Genomic DNA, 18,590 nt, shown 5'->3' on the forward strand with positions numbered 1-18,590 from the left:
GAAAATATGTGTGAAAAAGGTTCTGAGGCAGCCTAAGCTATTGGGAAAAGGGAGCAAATCATAGCTAAGAGGGTTAGAAATTTTTGCTCTTTATCTCTCCTCTTTTCTAGGACTTCTACCATGGGAAAATATCAAAAACATGAGCTATCAATATACGCCAGATACCTTATGCAATTAGACAAAGAAAAACACTGAGAGACAGTGGACTCTGAGTAACAAACTGAGGGTTTTGGAGTGGGGAGGGCTGAGCCTGTTGGTGGATGTTATGGAGGGCATTTATTACATGGAGCACTGGGTGTGGTGCATAAACAATGAATTTTGGAACAGTGAAAAAAATAAAATAAAATAAAATTTAGAAAAAGTAAAATCTATGTAATTAAGGGAAATTTTATATTAGTAAACAAAAGAGAATGATGTACAATTTTAGATATTACATATCATAACTGGTGGTTAAACATTATAGGCATAGAGAACTTTCTGGAAGATAGCTTAACACTCTCTGAACCTAGTTTTTAATCATACTCTTTTCCCTTACTTCTCACAGTTTTCCTATAGTTTGTTTATCAAGTATTTAAAGAGAGCTTCTATTGCATGCAGACTCTCCCTTCAAAGGATGCAACACATGGTATTCCTGCTATTTTGGTTCATAATCTGCTTCTAAAATGACTTTTCTCATATGACTTCTCAATAGTTCACTCTCATAACCTCAAGGTTATGCACAATTGTCTGTCCATCTCCAGTGCCACCACAGTAGTCTAAGAACCAGAACAAGCACCAGTTTGAAAGCCAAGTGCTGGAACTGTTAAGGAGGTGATTTTATGCCTTAAAACAATAAATATTTTGGGGTCCCTGGGTGGCTCAGTTGGTTAAGCAACTGTCTTCAGCTCAGGTCATGATCCTGGAGTCGCAGAATCAGTCCCTCATCGGGCTCCCTGCTCAGCAGGGAGTCTGCTTCTCCCTCTGACCCTCTCCCATCTCATGCTCTCTCTCTCACTCATTCTCTCTCTGTCGAGTAAATAAATTTTTAAAAAATTAAACGTATTTTTATTGGGGAGATGTTTTCTTGCTTCTAAATTGTGTATGCAGAAGTGGAATCAGCCAATAAAAAGCACTTCCATACCTTAAACGAGGAGTTCATGAGCTGTTCTTGTCATGGAGAGAACCACAATGATGGGTGTAGCAGTAATATTAATGACAGTAATGAGGAAGCCTCCATTATGGGTAAAGCCTTGTGCTGGTTGCTTTGACTGCATCACCTCTAACCTTTAACCCTAATGACTGTCCCCAAGGCTGCTCTTATTATTTTGGCCCCTGTTTTGCAGTGGAGGTGACTAAAACACCAAGGTTGAATAATCATCAAGTCTAATTTTTGGTAATGGTTGGCATTGAGTCAGGGTAATGATCCTAGATCTTTGTGATTTTAAAGATTACTTATCTTTTATTCTATGACTTAATATCTCTCTATATAGTTTTTAGAACAATACTTACATAATAAGCTTTTATATAGAAGCACTGTGTGTGCATATTAATTGCTATTATTTCCCTTTGGTCACTTATTTGGAAAGACTAATTTTTCTTTTTTCCAGCAGGTTGTAAGTGGCTTGAGGGGACCAAAGACTTTACTATAGATACCCTGCTCTGAGCTTTAGGTTTATATCAAGTAATTAAGAGTGAACACAATGGTATATATGAAAGAAACAGGCAGATCTGTTATCCCCTCTTCATTGATCCCTTCCATCTCCTACCCATGCATGCTGTTTCTTAGCTAAATATTTTAGTCTTACAGAAAAAGCAGTTCCCTGGGAAAAATAGCCAATTTTATCCTGATAAACTTGCTTATCATTGCACAATATAGATTTCCACTTTAATTCAATAATCTTAAAACTATAGGGATATAAAATGCATTAACATTGTAGCTGACTTCAGATTGCTTTTCCTTTAAAATCTTTAACAACGTGAAATCATTTGTACCTGCTTAAAATGAGGTTTTGGTTGTAATTTAAATGGAATTAAATCATCTTCTATTTATCTTAGAATAATCTCAGAATTTAGCATGAGATTTCCATTTGCAGAGTCACATTTACTAAAGTGGGGCTCTCTCCTTTCTGTCTCTATTCTGCCCCCCTTCCCTCCCCACCTCACGGACGTCTCCAGAGTTCCTTCCTGGGGTGCCTGTGTGGGGGCCCCAGTTGGGTGAGCTCCACCTGACAAGTCTGTTCTGCTCTGTGTCACTCCTAGCTCTGAAGCAGTATTGCTGACTCAATGGCCAGCACATGGATTAAGTTGCCTTCTTATATACTGACCTTCTGTATAAAAACCTGACCTTGAATATTAGTTTGATTAGGCATGGTTCCTCCACATGCTGAGGGGTGCAGCTGGGCTCACCTCCCTGGGCCCTTTGTTTACAGAGTAGCTGAACATGAGTGACCTACTGTTTCTGTGGCTCATATACCAATTTAACTTGCAGAATTTGGGATCAACCATGTGGCTCCCTAGATGTATATGCAGAATAAATTTCCCCTTTCCTTGAATAAGTAGATTTATTCCAGCAGCAACTGTTCCACTTGTTAATACCATATGCAGATATGTCCATCTTTATCTGTGGTGACCTTCTCAATAGTTCATTTGATTCACCCATTATTGTGAATGTTGCTTCCAAGCGAACTTTGCAGAGTGAGAATGAGATCGTCTTCTCCCCACAGCATGGATACCTGCCAATGAGTCCCTCCCTTCTTTTCAGGGTTTGGGGGATGTGGAGGAAATTTATATAATCCTGTAGCAAGGGTGGGACCCCTGAATTAAATATGTATTTCCTAATTGCCAGCCTCCACCTTTAAAGTCTATTTAGCCCTGAAGGGCCAGACATCTTGGAAATTCACTTCTGTGCCAGGATGGTAATGAATTATTACATTTCTCCATGCCGTTATATTATCAGGCTCTTTGTCTGTGTCTAGGCATTGGGACTAAGCTGGTCTGCTATATAAGATGCTTATTGTAGATGGCAGTTTCTTTTAAAAATCTACAGCGAAGTGTATTTCCTGACACACCCTCATTTCCCAAGCATGAAAGGCTTTAAATAACTATAACATTGAGTGAATTACATCAATTCTGACGTGCTTGTGAAATGGTTAAGAGGTACTATTTTTTTTTTTCTCTTGTATCTTCAGATACATCACAGGATGCACAGGGTTTCAGTGATACAGTTGACTTTATTTAAATGAGCTGGGTTTTGATTAACAGATGAGAAATAATCATTCCTATAAATAGAATATTAAACAAATTGTTTTACCCTAAATTAAATAATCATTCATATTAACTCTATTCTTCAAGTTTACTGACAAAGCTTTTATTGTCTCTGTGGATGCTCTGCTATGTGAAGCTTCATTATGCTGCTTCCCAGGCCTTTCCATCCCAAGTGGTACCCAGTTCATGGATAGGAGACGTGTGACCCTAACCAGAGATCCCCTTTGCTTCCAACTCCTGGGTCCCTTTATACAAATACTTGGCATTCACCAGCCACTCCACCTTCTCTCCAGTCTCTGCCTCTGATCAGTCCCTAAATCTGGTCTTTCTCTAATATGGATCTCACTAATATTCCTTTCCTCTCTGTATCCCATTTCTACTTTCCTGGACCATCCAGACCCTTGTTATTGCTCCTCAGGCTCTAATGCACTTGCCCTAATAATCAGTGTTTCTGCCCTTAGCTTGTCTACTTCAGTTTATTTTATGTAATATAGCCAAAAAAAAAAAAAAATCTATTAATGTCACTTCCCTCCCTACTGAGGACCCGGTTTGGATCTCTTTCTCAGCTTCCCAAACACGGCCACCTCTCCTCTGCACCCTGTACCTCACTGCGCCTCCCACGTGACTATAGTTCGTCACATCCCCTGCGCCGGAGTTCAGAGCCTCACACGGTGTTCACGCTGCCAAGGGTTCTCTTCCCGCTGCCGTCTTTCTGGTGAACGCCTCTTCGCTCTTAAAAGGCCATCAAAGTTGACGGCTTCTCTCAGCCTCACACTTAATAAGTAAATCACTTCCCCTTGTCTACATTCTTTTTTTTTTTTTTTTGAAAGATTTTCTTTATTTATTTGACAGGCAGAGATCACAAGTAGGCAGAGAGGCAGGCAGAGAGAGAGAGAGGAGGAAGCAGGCTCCCTGCTGAGCAGAGAGCCCGATGCGGGACTCGATCCCAGGACCCCGAGATCATGACCTGAGCCGAAGGCAGCGGCTTAACCCACTGAGCCACCCAGGCGCCCCCTTTGTCTACATTCTTAATCATATGCCTATTGTGGTATTTAGTCATATATATTACAAGTATGTGCTTACATCAAGTCTCCTTATTAGATGGTGAACCCCTAGAGACCAGGGTGTCTGCAGTCACCTTTGTAATTTCAGAGCTTAATAATATCTATCGTAGTACGGGTTTGTTGAATTGGCCCAATTCTCCTATAAATGTTCTTTGTATTAGAGAATAGCTTCTTAGCAGAGTATTAAAAACTGCATTTGGGGTCTGTCTGTAGTCTGTTACTGTCTGATTAGTTGAATTAAGAGCACAGTGTTAATGAGGCCAGGGTTTTAGTTTCATTCCTCTGTGGAGCGTTAACATTGTCCCTCAACTGTCAGTAAGCTCACCTGGCTGCCGCGTAAATCCCACCGGTTCCAAGGGAAATGGAAAGTGAGAATGATTAAGGTCAGGGCAGCTTCATCACAACTATTAGACAAATTGAATTGAATATATTCCTTATTGATGTTCAAAGAACAATTTCACACCTCCACGGGAAATGAGCGCCTTACTTTGTCCACAGCCCCTGTCCAACGTGCCCTGATGCGTTGGACTTGAAAGGGGGGCCGTGATGGAGGTGGCAGGAGGACCTCCTGTCCGTGGCGGGTTTTGCGGTAGAAACAACAACCATCCATCCGCAGATCCTTATGACTGTTCGCCCCAGAGCTTCCCGTCTACCCACCTGCCTCTCCGTCTTTGTCTTCCAGGTGAGACAATGCGCATCGCCTCTTCAGAGTTTGCTGATGACCCGTGCTCCTCGGTGAAGCGTGGCACCATGGTGCGGGCGGCCAGGGCTTTGCTCTCAGCTGTAACTCGCCTGCTCATCCTGGCGGACATGGCGGATGTCATGAGACTTTTATCTCATCTGAAAATTGTACGTATGTGGAATTTATCAAAACTTGCCTTATGGGGGTGGCAATCCTGACTATGTAACCTGGAGCTTGGGACTGCACTAGTGATCTCTCACTGCTCAGTGGCCCGCCGAAGGGGTATACCCACCCCCCAATTTTTCTAATACTAAAATTATAGTCAATAATATACTCAGAAAGTTATAGAGGATTCACTTGAGTTTGGATCCCCCCTCCACCTTACTTCTTAGAGAGCAAAAACAGTATATTCTTTTAGGCTGCAGAGGCTGAGCGTAGTATATCTGCCTGGGGCCCTATCTTGAGATTCAGATTAGTAATTCAGAGGACGTCAGCTCTCCCGGGGTTGCTGGCCAAATGATATGGACTTTGAACATATCTTGGTCTGGCAATAAAGAGCCCTATATACACATCTCATGGCTAAGGTCAATCTTATGCACCAATCCTGGCATCTAATGTAACTGGGCACTTCGTGTCCCAGTAACCCATAAACCCCTGTTAGAAGTGCCTCACTTGTCATGTTCTTGGTTTCTTTCAGCATTTTTGTTTCCTAATGGAACTGGAACCCTACCCTGGTCACAAATTTTAGTGGGCCAGAGACCAAGGCAACTTTTGCAGTCCCTGACAACTTGGCCTCTCTCTACTTTTCTAGTTGCTGGCTGGCATCTATTTGCAACCAGGATAGTTCAGTCCTCTGAATTAAGATGTAACTCAAAAGCTTAGGCATATGGCTTCTGCCTAGAGAGTTTCTACTCCATGCCCTCAGTGAATTTCATTCCTGGACAATTGGCACCAACCTTGGACTGATCTCAGGGTCCTTAGATGATGGGATGTGAACGATGGGTTTTCTTTTTTTTGGAAATCAACCTGTTGTTGGTTAAGTTCCCCCTAGATGTGGCCATACTGGCTTATTTTCCCTAATATCCAATCCTCAGGTCTTTGTCAGTGAAATGAACAGTAAGAGGGCAGGTGAGATAAGGAAACAAGTAATGACTCTCACCTCACCTTCCATCTCAGATTTGTTCTGTACGGGAGTTCATTAAAGGAATTTCTAAAACAACAGGTGGTGCTGGGTTCTCTGTTGAAAAGGCTTGGGTAGCATCTTGCCTGAGCTGACCCCAATAAAAAAACCACAATTCTAAGTTATGTATAAACTCCTTGATAATATTAAATGTCTCCAATTCCAACACATCCAGCATGAGTTCCATGGTCATAAGCCACAAAGCAAGGTACAACTCTTTCTGGTTTCTGTAAGGGCACCTGAGGAGCCAAGAGGCACAAAGCAGAACCTGCTTGGGAGTTTCCTCTCAGATTTTTCTGAGAACAGGCCTGGAAAAGCCAGGAAAGGCTTTGCAGTTTGGATGAGGTGAGCAGTATGAGGAGAGACTTGACCTATTTCAGAGGCTATCAAGAGACAGTGTAACGTTATGATTTGCTATAGTATTGACATGTATATGACAGTATAACATTTTGATTCCAGGATTTAGCTACAGAAAAAAGATTAACTTTGATAGTGGTTTGCCAACTGTGTTGTCATCTACCTCCACATAACCTCCTTACATACCAGACACTTTATCTATTCACACGGGGCTAATGGCAGTAGAGCCCTCAGAGCTGTAACAGATTTAAAATGGTTGCAATTCCTATGCAGCGTTTCTCACAGAGTGTGGTGGAAAATAAGCGTGTGGTAAATGACAGCCATGTTGCTGTTTTCAGATCCCTGGAACCCCTTGCATACTGCAGTGGTGGCTGTCATTCCCGAGGTTCCAAGTGTGCTATATGCTTCTTTTAAGCAACAAATTACTTTGTTCCGAAGTGTGTGGGAGAAAAAGTTTTGTTATCTTTCCCTTACAGACTGCTGAGTGTTCAAAGGCCGCATTTTCAGAAAGATCTTCCCCCAGATGGACAATCTTCCTTTCCCAGGGGAGAACAAAACTAAAGAACCTAAAGAAATTAACTTTACATCCTATATGTTATTGTTCTGTGCCACGGGAGGGTCCGTACAGCCATTCTTAGGGAGTGATGACGGGCTGAATATTCTGCCTGAGCTGCCCACATGCAGAGAGGGCTCCTCGTGCATCCAGGAGGCATTGTGATGTACAGCCCCGGTTCCCGCCTGTAATCCTGCCTTTCTACCCACTTGTTTTGACCACTGCTGTCTACCGATCATATCACTGCCGCCTGTCATCCTGCAGAGTCAATTGGATTCTCTTCCCGGCACCACAGATTAAGGAAAGTTTAAAAAAAAAAAAGGTTTAGCACAAAATCACGGAAAGGTCAACCCAGCAATATTAAGTAGTCCTGTCAGACTGTCAGTAGTAAAATTAAAAATGATTGTAGACTAAATAACACATTTGTTCTACTTAAAGCGCAGCCTGTGCAGAGAGCAGCTGCGGTGGCATGTCGCCCTCTTGTGGAGCGAGTAGGAACTGCAGGGCCAGGGCGGCCGCTGAAGTCAGGCTGTGGTCCGTCTCACACTGTGAAAAAAACAGAACAAAACAACCGTCTCAACAATCCATTACAAATGAACTTGGTATATAATTCTGCTTTAGCTTTTCCTTCTTTTCCTTCATGAACAAGCAAGCGTCATCTGCGGTCATCTGTTTATATGTGTTTAACTCAGATGAAGAAGTATCTTCATGTGTTTGAATGGAGCAGGTTAGAGAGGGTCATGTACACCTTTGTTAAGGGTCTTTCCAGATAAAAGATGAGTTTCCTTACCACAAACATAAGTAAGAAAAAAGAATGACGGATGATTTTTCATAAGGGTAGTTTGCTCCTTCTTCTTTTGGTCCACACACTTGAGTAATACCCTCCAGGAGTGTGCGGATTCCTGCCATGGTAACCTTTTTTATCTTTAAGCATTATGCATTTTACTTTTTATCTCTTAGGCCATATGCCAAATTTTTATTACTCTTCTCTCCAGAAGAGCAATAAATTTTTCTTGTTTCTGAATACCTTACAGAAACACAGATGGAATTGCCTTATCAGAAACTTATATTCATGTTTTTCCATCAATAATTCACTGAGTAGATGAAGGATATCCAGTTTATTCTCCTAAAATACCCGCTTTCATTCTCTGCCCTGCACCCCCCCATAAATAATTGTCAGCAAATCAAGTAATCATAAGCAAGTATAACTCACACTATAAAGATGAGTAAAGAATTAAGATATCTGTGGAGACCATGTGAATTGGCAGTGGAAAGGTCTTTGCATCCACTACCTTAAAATTATGTTCGGGAACTTAGTTCACATGATTGCAAAAGAGCAGTCTTTTCACATGACATACAAATATTCTAGTTGCCCATATGAAGCTCCTTGTTTTGTTAAGCAAGTATTTGTGTGGACTTTAATGTTGAGCCCATTTTTAAGCATGTTAAGGATTCTCATGGCTGCAAAAGGTTTTGCCACTGTAGTTGTTTTAAATTCAGGACAGAATGACAGTTTTGGAGTGACCTATAGTTCAAAGCTGGGTTGTCCCCCAGGTGGAAATGTGATGTTCCTGAGCAGAGCTAAAGTAATCATTTGCACATCAGACATCATTAAAAAAAATACTGAATTATAATCAGTTTTCTCGTTGAAGTTGCTGGTGAGTGATTCCCTAGCCAGTCATCTGATATATCCTGCAATCAGTTGACATTGTCAGTATGTTAGGTTGATATGTGGCATTTTAGACTTTTCAAGGAATCCTGCATTGCAATCGATGATCATGAAGAGGGATATTTATTTTTCCTAGACTCTGAATTAATGTAATCAGAAGGTATTGTCAATTCTAAGCAATGGTGATGATATTACGCAAACTCATCTTGACATGTATGTGTTAGAGAAAACAACCTCCCCTGTCTTCAGGCTAGGTCCTGGAATAATGATGTTCTTCATTATCTCAGATTTCTCTCTAGAAAGTGTAATGGCAAAATAGAAAAACAACAACTCCTTCATCAGTTTCCCAAAGAAGTCAGATTACCTTCATAGCCATCAGGGGCCAGATCTAATGCCGCTGTCCCCTTGTTTGGGAAGCATTGATGAGGCAGACTTTGATATTACCTCTGCTTTTTGTGACGTTAGCCTAAAATAGTGTCGAGTGTCCTCAGTTACGAATTATTTCTCAATAGGTGCCTGTTTAGTCCTACAGCTCTAATGTAGCTCTGGTGTTTGAAAAACAAGTTACTTGATGTAAAATAGCTCTGTCTCTGATTACAAAGGTAGAAATTATTGCACACGCTCTCAGCATATCTTTCTTTCTTTTTTTTTTTTTTTTGAAGTTAAAGGTTTATTTGTTTGAGAAAGAGAGAGAGTACAGGGGGAGAGACAGCAAGAGAGAAATCCTCAAACAGACTCCCCACTGAGCATGGAGGGCTCCATCCCAAGGCCTGAGATCATGACATGAGCCGAGATCAAGACATGAGCCAAGATCAAGAGTCAGACACTTAACCGACCGAGATACTCCAGTACCCCTTAGCATATCTTTTCCGTGAGAGATATCGTGGCATAAACGTCATGCACCTGGGTTGTTTGGAATTTATTTATGTATTCAGTTATCCTTTCAGGAAGTACTTATTGGAGGCCCAGTTTATACAAGATACTGTGCTTAGATAACTTCAAAGGTGACTAAGTCTCAGCCCTGCCTTCAAAACTATAGGTTACTGGGGGAGATAGTAGGAAAGAAAGCACTGCATGCTGGGAAAATGTGCATATTACTGTGGGATCTCACCTAGAATAAAAATATAATAAATGGATGTTTTCCATTTTAAATAACAGAAACCCAATTCAATGTGGTATTTTTAAAAGGGAATATATTGGCTCACCAAACTAAGAAGTCTAGAGGAAATTAGCTTTAGGCAAGGTTTGATCAAGGCACAAAAATGTGACAAGAACTGGGTTTCTATCTCCTTTTCTTCTTGAAGGGCAGTCTTCTCTGTAGGCCCTTTTCTCACGGTCTCAAGATGGCTGCTAACCACTCTCGAATTTACATGCTTCTAGACTAAAGATAGCCAGAAAGAGTAAATTCTCTTCCCTAATAGCTCAAATAAATGCTCCACAGTCTTGTTAGTCCTTTTGGCTTATGAGTTAGGGGCTTACCTCTGGGTTAATTATTTAGAGGGGAAATGGGATGTGCTGGTCAGCACTTGATTTTTAAATTTGGTCAGCACTTACTCCTTTCCGTCACCATCCCCCAAGCCATGGATAGAATCAGTTCAACCAAATTACAGTGTTGGTCATTTCATGACGATATGACATGGCTGGGAGAAGGAGGTCTCGGGATTGGGTCTCATTAAACTGAATGAGATCTACCTTTCCCAGAATCAATTTCTTGGATCAGACCGAACAGGTTGGGGGACACAAGCCCAAGCCTAAGCTAGGGTCTCTGAGTTGAGGGTGACTGGAAAGAAGTTGGTCCCTCGGAAGAGTTGGGGGATGTATAATTCCGTGCAATAATGAGATTGAAACTGCACAGTGATTTCAGCAGAGAGTTTAATATGGAAAATTGTGAAGTCCCGTAGCAGATTAGAGTCATAAGAGACTGGGTAACAAGACAGCGCTAAGGACATAGGGATGGCAAATACAAGGAGAAGCTGCTACCCCAAGGTCTGAGATAGAGTACTTCAGGGAGACCACCCCATCCCCACCACCCTAAGTCAGGGCCAAGATCAGATCTTCCTACTTTACTTTATGATAGGTCACTGAGGTGCCACACAAGCTAATGGAACTTGCTGGAAATCTGCCCTTAGGGTGTCAAGAAAAAACACTCACCAAGAGCTCTCTCACTGGGGGCATTCCACACAGCATCATCCAAGGGGGACCATGCTAAGGGAAGCTGCTGGCCACCTGGTGTTGGAGGGGCTACTTCTGCTGTAGAACCTTTGGAGAGAACATACCAGAACCAAGGAACAAAATCTTTCTTCCTTGGTTGCCAGCCAGCACTCTCTAGTAACGAGGCTTGACATCAGGCCAAGTGGGAAAGGAATAATAGTTCAAAGACCTAGCCATGTTTCGGCAGAGCAGGCCAAGGTGTGGCTTTGGATTTGAAAACCAGCTCAGGGAAAGAGAGTTTACTGAATGCAAAAGGGGTGCTCATGCCTTAAGAAAGGAAATGGATTCAGGTCAGACAACAGACATTAACTACAGAGAGCTTCACAAACCAAGGGAAAGAACAAAGGCATGAGAGCCAGAGAAAGGACTTCGGTGTTGTCAGTAACATAATTGATGCTGCCTTGTTGCAGCCTGGAGAACCGGGTGGGGAGAGGCACTGATAGAGCTGAACAGGGAGACACATGTGCCTCAGAGACCAGGATGATTTGTTTGGACTCTACATGTGGGTTATGGGCAATCATTGAGTACTTCTAAGCATCAGAATCATATTTGTGATTTAATTAAATAATTTTGGTAGTGATGTGAAAAAAGAATTAAAAGAGGGGTGAGTCTCAGCAAGGAGAAGGATGAAGAGACCATTGAGATTATCCATGCCAGTGAATGAAAGGAAGCCTGGGTGACAGCAATGCTAGTGTGTATTGTGAAAGGGAGGTCAATTTTAAAGATATTAACGAGATCAAATGGCTAGAACCCAGAGGCTGATCAGATGGGACAAAGCTCTTAATGAATATTCAGAATCAGATGGGATGGTCAGTATAATCCAAACCCTTTATAAACCTACCTTCTTCTGGGAAACTGAGGCGTAAGAGAGAGCTGGAGAGTTGAAAGCATGAACTCTGGAGCAAACTGCCTTAGTTCAGACCCAGGCTCCCACACTCACTTGCTGGGAGTCCTTTTGGGAAACTTGGGCAACTTTGTTGACCTGAATCTCTCCTCCATAAAGTACAAATAGGGAAAATTTCGACTGCAAAGGGCTGTTTTCTGGGATGAAATTAGGTGTATGCAAGCCATTTAGAACAGTGTCTGGTATATCTCCTAAGTGCTCGGTGACACTGACTGGTGTCATTTTTCTTGTACTAAAAATAAGTTTGGAAATATAAGCTGTATTATGGTTGTGCTTCATAAACCATGACACTTTAAGAATACGTGACACTAGCATTTAATCATTCTTGCTTTCTGATGAAATCATCTTCTTGTTAACAAGAAAACAAAATTTAATCAGGAGGGGCAGCTTATCAAGGAAGAGAATATTTAATCAAGAAGGCCAGCTTTAGGAAGCAGAGACATAAAATGTAATGATGCTGGGATCACCGTGGTCAAACCCGAGTATGTGGCTAAACAAGTGAAGTAATAGGATGCAGAATCTTACATCCATTTATGTATTTACTTAGCCAACTACTTTTTCCAAGATATTTAAAAAAAAAAATTTTTTTTAAAGTAGGCTCCGTGACCAGTGTAGAGCCTAATGTGGGATTTGAACTCAGTACCCCGAGATCAAGACCTGAGCTGAGATCAAGGATCAGAGGGTGCTTAACTGACTGAGCCAGGTGGCCCCAAGATAATATTTTTAATTTAGCCATAAAACCAGATCCTAATAAAAGAGTTATATATGACTTATTAAATAGTTTCATCAATGTCACTTAAAATCCAATCAATTCACTATCCATAGTAAGACCCTGGAATGAGGTCAATCTGTCCCAGTGGAATTTAGGATCGTTACGCCAATGATTTACAAGCCTGGTATGGACAGTAAATGTCAGTTGGAGAACCAGATCGCACAGTCTAGGAGGGGAGGGATCAGACTCTCAGTTCAGTACTACCCCCATCCCCATATGCCTGCTTAACTAGTATTGAATGACTGAATGACTTCAGACTACTTTTTGCGTATGGAAGTAAATAAGTGAAATTCCAATCAGGAAAATTGGAGACTGATTTAAAGAGTTGATCTCCAATGATTTGACACAGCTGTAGACTGGCAGGCAGGCCTGCTTTAAGAATGGGGGTAGAGGCTATTTTGAACAAGCTTTGAAAGACCAAGATTTTAAGAGTTTTAAGTGACAAGCTCTGAAAATACTATCTAAATCCACTAATGAGGGAAGAAATTTTAATATCTTTTCTAGGTGTTTGAGTCTTTTCAGCTGCACAAGCTACCAATAATAAAGACAGGAATATGTGGTTGAGCAAAGGGTTCTCCCTTTGGTGTTCCTAAGCCCAGCCTGTTGAGGGAGGAGATCAGCCGGCTGCCCTGTCCAGGACTGCCACGGGTTTATAATGAGGGAAACGACGGCAGCTGCCTCTAAGGACTCCTGCTATGAGCTCATTCCTGCTATGAGTTGAAAACAACTTCCCAATCCAGAACATGGAGTCTCCCCAGCTCCCCTCCTAAAACTCTTCTCCAGGAGCACCTCTTTCCTCAGAGCCCTTGCCAGCAGCTGCCGTGTCTTCCTCACTGTGTTACTTACCCTCTTCCCAAGGGCCCAGTCTGCAGCCGTTCGTTTCTTCAAACTTAGTGGGGGGAAATATTTTTCCCTTAGCTGGACGCTATGCGGCAGGTCAGCACCCCTGTTTAAGGAGCTTCTCATTTTTTGCCAGGTACTCTGTTTGCTATTTTGTTATTTCTTTTTCTTTTCTTTCCTTCATATGCAGTATGCCTGATTTATCTGGGAAAAGAGAGGAAGTCTTTGGCTTCCATTTCTGTAACGTACTTTGATCTAGTCAAGTTCCTGGGTTCTTTGTGTGTTGAGACTGGCTTTTTATATATTTAGAACTTAGTGCATTTAAAATTCATGAGCGTGAGAGGTTTTGTTTTCAACTTTTTGTGCTTATTGTTTAAATGATCTCTTAATAACATGTTGGGTCTGTTTTTAAAAGTTCCATCTGAGAGTCTGTATCCTAATTAGAGCATTTAGCCCATTTATATTTATTTGATAATTGGACTTAAACTGACCATCTTCATATTTTCCATGGATATACCGTCTTATCTCCCCCCGTTATTAAAACAACCTTGTATAATATGTTGACATTATTACTTTCATTTTATTAATGAAGACGCTGAGGGTCCGAAAGGTTAAGGGGCTTACCTGGATCACAAGGCAGACAAATGACCTAGCTGGGGTTCAAATACAGGGCAGCGTGACCTGCCTGCAGCTCCTCACACATACTGACTTATTTCTGACCCTGTGGGGACCGGGGACCAGGGAGGTGGAGAAAGTTTTTGGAAACACTGTCCCAGGCTCTTCTGTAGAAGAACTGCTTTTAAGGTGTTTGTTTGGCTTCTAGGGAGTCCCCTTCCTTTAACCCCGACACCCAGAAAGAAAATATTCTTGGCTCTGTTCAAAAATAAAAACTTGATTTTTTAATTTATTTTGACTTCTCAAAAAGTGCCTGGTCACTCCCTTTCTCCTTTTTTTTTTTTTTTTTGCTCTCTTTATGTCCCTTCAGCAATCTCCCCTTTTGTCTCCCACACACATACCCCTTCAACTTTAGTTCCATTTCTTCCATTTGGGGGGGGGGGGCCTTGGACTGATGCTGAACCATGTTTCTATGGGAGACTTTTCCACTAGGTGACCTCTCCAATCCTTCTAGATTAAAACTCCAAGTAGGATAAGTCTACCTTTACACAGACAGACCCCATTATTGGTGTTTCTTTTTGAAAAAACTTGGCTAAATTAGAAACATAAATTCAAACCAGTGACTGGATTCTTCAAAGATCACCAAAATGTTAGGTGTAACACAACAAAATAACTCTTCCAAATTGGTCTGATTAATAATTGGTATGAAGACTTTTTTATACATATTAGAAAACAAATCCAAGATTTAGTTCCTTCCGAGATAATTATTTTGCTCTTCTCTGGAACCAGTTTTTATGTCCTCAGGAAAGATTTACAGCTCAAATAAGCAGCAGGAACAAATTAACTGCCAAGAGCTGTCCTCTCAATGATGCTGTTGATAGCCATGTTAAGATAATTATAAATCTATTAGAAAGTGAGACATCACTGATTTGTTGTTTTAAAGGTTTGAGGTATGAGATTCTAATTAAACTATGAAAATGCTTTATATAGCCCATTCCATACCATAAAATGTGACTTGATTTGAGTTTCAAAAAAAAAAAAAAAAAAAGGCATCCTTAAAACAGTCCTTTTTTCAGTGATACTTGTTGCTTTCCTTTGAGCATTATTAGAGCCTGTCTAGGAATTGGAAAAGAAAGGACCAACACTGAGAAGTTTAATTATCATTTTATATTTTCACAATTAAGAAAAATAGATGGAGAATTTCCATACAAGATGTGAATGGAAACTTAATTTTATGTGGAGTCTAGATTATCACCATTCTAAATTTTCATTGCTTGCTACAACTCTTTCCTTAATAATGGGTTAGCTTATTTAGTAAATTGAATGACATTATCATATCTACGGAGTAAAAGGTTTGATGATACCTATTATCACTGGTTTATATACACTATTCTCTCCCTCCACTCAGTGAAATTTGATAAGGATGTTGAATTAGCTACCTTTGTGATTGTGTCAAGCTCAAACAAAGATGTATCTTCATAGCTCAGAACTATATTCATCTCTGGCTTTTTCCAGCCATTTTAGTGGTCCTTCATATTTCTGCGTTGTCAAAATGAACTCCCTGTATGTTGTCTTTTGATTTGCTCCAGACTACAAAAGCTAATCAGAATTCTGCAGTAGACCCTGCATTTTCTGCATTTCACATTTCTGAGCTGCTGTTCTTTTTCCAATTCTTCTATCAATAGCCTGCATTAGTGAAGGCCTCTTTACTAGGCTCCCTTTTTATATAGAAGAACTTTTGATTTTGCAAACATGTATCTGTCTTGTGCCTTGCTTGCTCAGAATTTTATTTTTGGTTATTTACTCTGATAAAATTTTTCCTATAATAATGCAGTGTAACTGACAACGATGTAGTTGGTTACTTATTAATATCTTAATTTTCATTTTAATTGAGACCACAGGCATTAGGATATGACCTATTGTGGAAATCTTCACCCTATACTAAAGTTAAAATCATTCTGGAGAGAAGATTTTAGTATCTCCTAAAACCTCAGATCTTTTCTAAAAGATTGCTTAGTGAAATTCATAATTCAAGTCCAGGGCCTCCCTGGGAAAGTTCCGTGACACGGTTGGCAGGAATTTGGAAGCAGGATGCATCATTAGGAAAGTGTGCATGCTGTCCCTCTGCCCACCCCCATCCTATGCCAGGTGATGCCACCTGCACCTGCAACAATACTTCAAATGCACTTGCTTCTCCAGACTCAGCAACTCCTCTGTCTATGGATGGCAGGGTGTAAGCTCAGGTTACAGTTAGAGCCCCCTTAGTTCCGGCTTCAGAAGTGTTGAGAACTGTGGGTGCAGATCCAAGTGCCCTCAAGCTTGCAGGAGTTCCTTCAGTTTTTGTGAACACACTTCCTCCTTTGAAGGTTTCTAGAGTTTGTTTTCAAATTGCCTATTTTCTTCTTAGGTCTGCTTTTCTGTTATGTTTCTACTTAAAGTTAGAAGTCTATATTCCTTTGCGCATGCGTGCTCACGCGTACACGCATACACACACACACACACACACACGCACGCGCGCGTTGTGGGAGGGGCAAAAGCAGGGGAAAAGCAGGCTTCCTACTCAACAGGGAGCCTGATTCAGGACTCCATCCAAGGATCCAGGGATCGTGACCTGAGCCCAAGTCAGGTGCTTAGCCAACTGAGCCATCCAGGCATCCGTGAAGTCTGTAATCCTTATCAGAATCATAACCCAATAAAATACAGTCAATATAGTTCTAATGTTCCAAGCCTTCTGCAATTACCTCTCAGATACAAAATATTCGGTGTATTGTGAACAAACATTCTTGTTTTAAATGCTTATTAAGGGTACTTTTCTTCTATTTTACTTCAGTGTTAATTGTTAATTTAAAAAAAAATGACCATTTCTAACGTGTTTAATATATCCATTCTTTCCATTTATAAATATTGTTTCTTATTACCTCAGGTGGAAGAGGCCCTAGAAGCTGTCAAAAATGCTACAAATGAGCAAGACCTCGCAAACCGCTTTAAAGAGTTTGGGAAAGAAATGGTGAAACTTAACTACGTAGCAGCAAGAAGACAACAGGTGGGAGAAGTTTTTTTGGAAATGCTAGGGGAGAAAATGCGTGTCTAAGTAACCTCCTAGCTTGATAGGCCTGACCAACAGATCAGCCTCATCTGGTGGTGATCAAGTTCCAAATGCCCCCAGAACCTGTGATCCACAGGGGCTGCCTCCTACAATGGGCTGGTTTTCATACCATTGTGGGCCCTGGGGGACTCTCTCAGCCCTGCCTACCTTGAGTAGGTCACAGGCCTTCTGCTTGACTAGTGGGAACCATTCTAAGCTTTTTTCTAGTACATAAATAGCTCCCCAGTTGAAATATCAAACTTTGGTGTGGTGTTATGGATGCCGTTTGGACACCACTCCTTTACTTGCCCTCACTTTTTATTTCCTAGCCCTAAAGACACCACCATGCATATGCAGAGCCAGAATGTGCAGCATGTTGAAACCTTTCTGAAAGACAGGAAGACAATGTAAAGAAAATCAAGGAAAGGCAGAGAGAAAGAGAAAGGGGCGGGGTATGGGATAACACAAGTGAGTTACTTTGATGTAGGTGGCTCACAGGAGATACTGTGTCTCCCTTTGTCTTGAGATGGCACCCCTAATTTTAGCCACGCCTACTCACTGAGTACCATTAGGCTTTTGTTCTCAAGATGTGCGTTGTTTTTTGTTTTTTGTTTTTTTTCCCCTAGAAAAACCTCTCCAAATGTGGAGGGATCGATTAAAATCCTTTCCACCCAACTTCTTGACTTCTCCTAGAATTCAACATTTGGGGCAATTCCTAGTGCCTTAAGATCATGACCGACAAGAAAGTTCCACTCAACAGACGTGTGTTGAGTGCTCATCTGTGCCATGCTGAAGGAATGCTGATACTATAGACTCGGTCAAGATCTAGTTCCTGCCCCTAAAGTGCTTACAGTATTCCTTGTGTGAGAGGCATACACATATGTGATGTTAGATTACATGATGATATTGTAATTAGTAAAATTCAAGTGGACTTTGTGTAAGATTCCGAAGTATAAGATGGGTAGGAGTGAAGTTACTCTGAAGCACAAATGTGACATCAAAAAGCTACCTAGCTTATTTAAACCACTGAAGGAAAAAAAAAAGACATTGAATCTTGACCTTAGTGAACCAAAGGGGCAGTTGGCAAGAAAGATAGGGGCCAGGACATCCAGAGTCTTAGAAAATTTTTGGTTTTTATTGTAAGTGGGTAGGTAGTAGCTCAGTAGTTCAAAATTTGGTATCAGGGTCTCAAACTTACATTTTAGTATTTTTTGATATGTTGAACACAAGGGAATGAAGGAGGAGAGACAGTCTATATTTGGGAGGGGCTGATGTCTAGGTGAAAGATGGTCTTAGTGAGTTGGTAGTGGTAGGAATGGAGAAGATTACAAAGAATGAAAGTTAATTTTTAAAATAGAGTTTTGAGGACCTGATGTTAAATTGGATATGTCAGGTTAGGGAGTGACCGCGACCAG

General features: G+C 41.1%; 1 protein-coding gene across 6 annotated transcripts in view; it reads left to right on the plus strand.

The window, feature by feature from the left end:
- The window catches only part of CTNNA2 (catenin alpha 2), a 1,151,183-nt gene that overhangs the window by 353,136 nt on the left and 779,457 nt on the right, over positions 1-18,590 (plus strand). For all 6 annotated transcript variants that reach the window (XM_044261515.1, XM_044261516.1, XM_044261517.1 and 3 more), the window contains 2 exons: positions 4,990-5,156; positions 17,014-17,133. In XM_044261515.1, the coding sequence (XP_044117450.1) occupies positions 4,990-5,156; positions 17,014-17,133 (287 nt within the window). The remainder of the gene's footprint in view (positions 1-4,989; positions 5,157-17,013; positions 17,134-18,590) is intronic.

Source organism: Neovison vison, chromosome 8, assembly GCF_020171115.1.
Source record: "Neovison vison isolate M4711 chromosome 8, ASM_NN_V1, whole genome shotgun sequence".
Classification (NCBI taxonomy): domain Eukaryota; kingdom Metazoa; phylum Chordata; class Mammalia; order Carnivora; family Mustelidae; genus Neogale; species Neogale vison.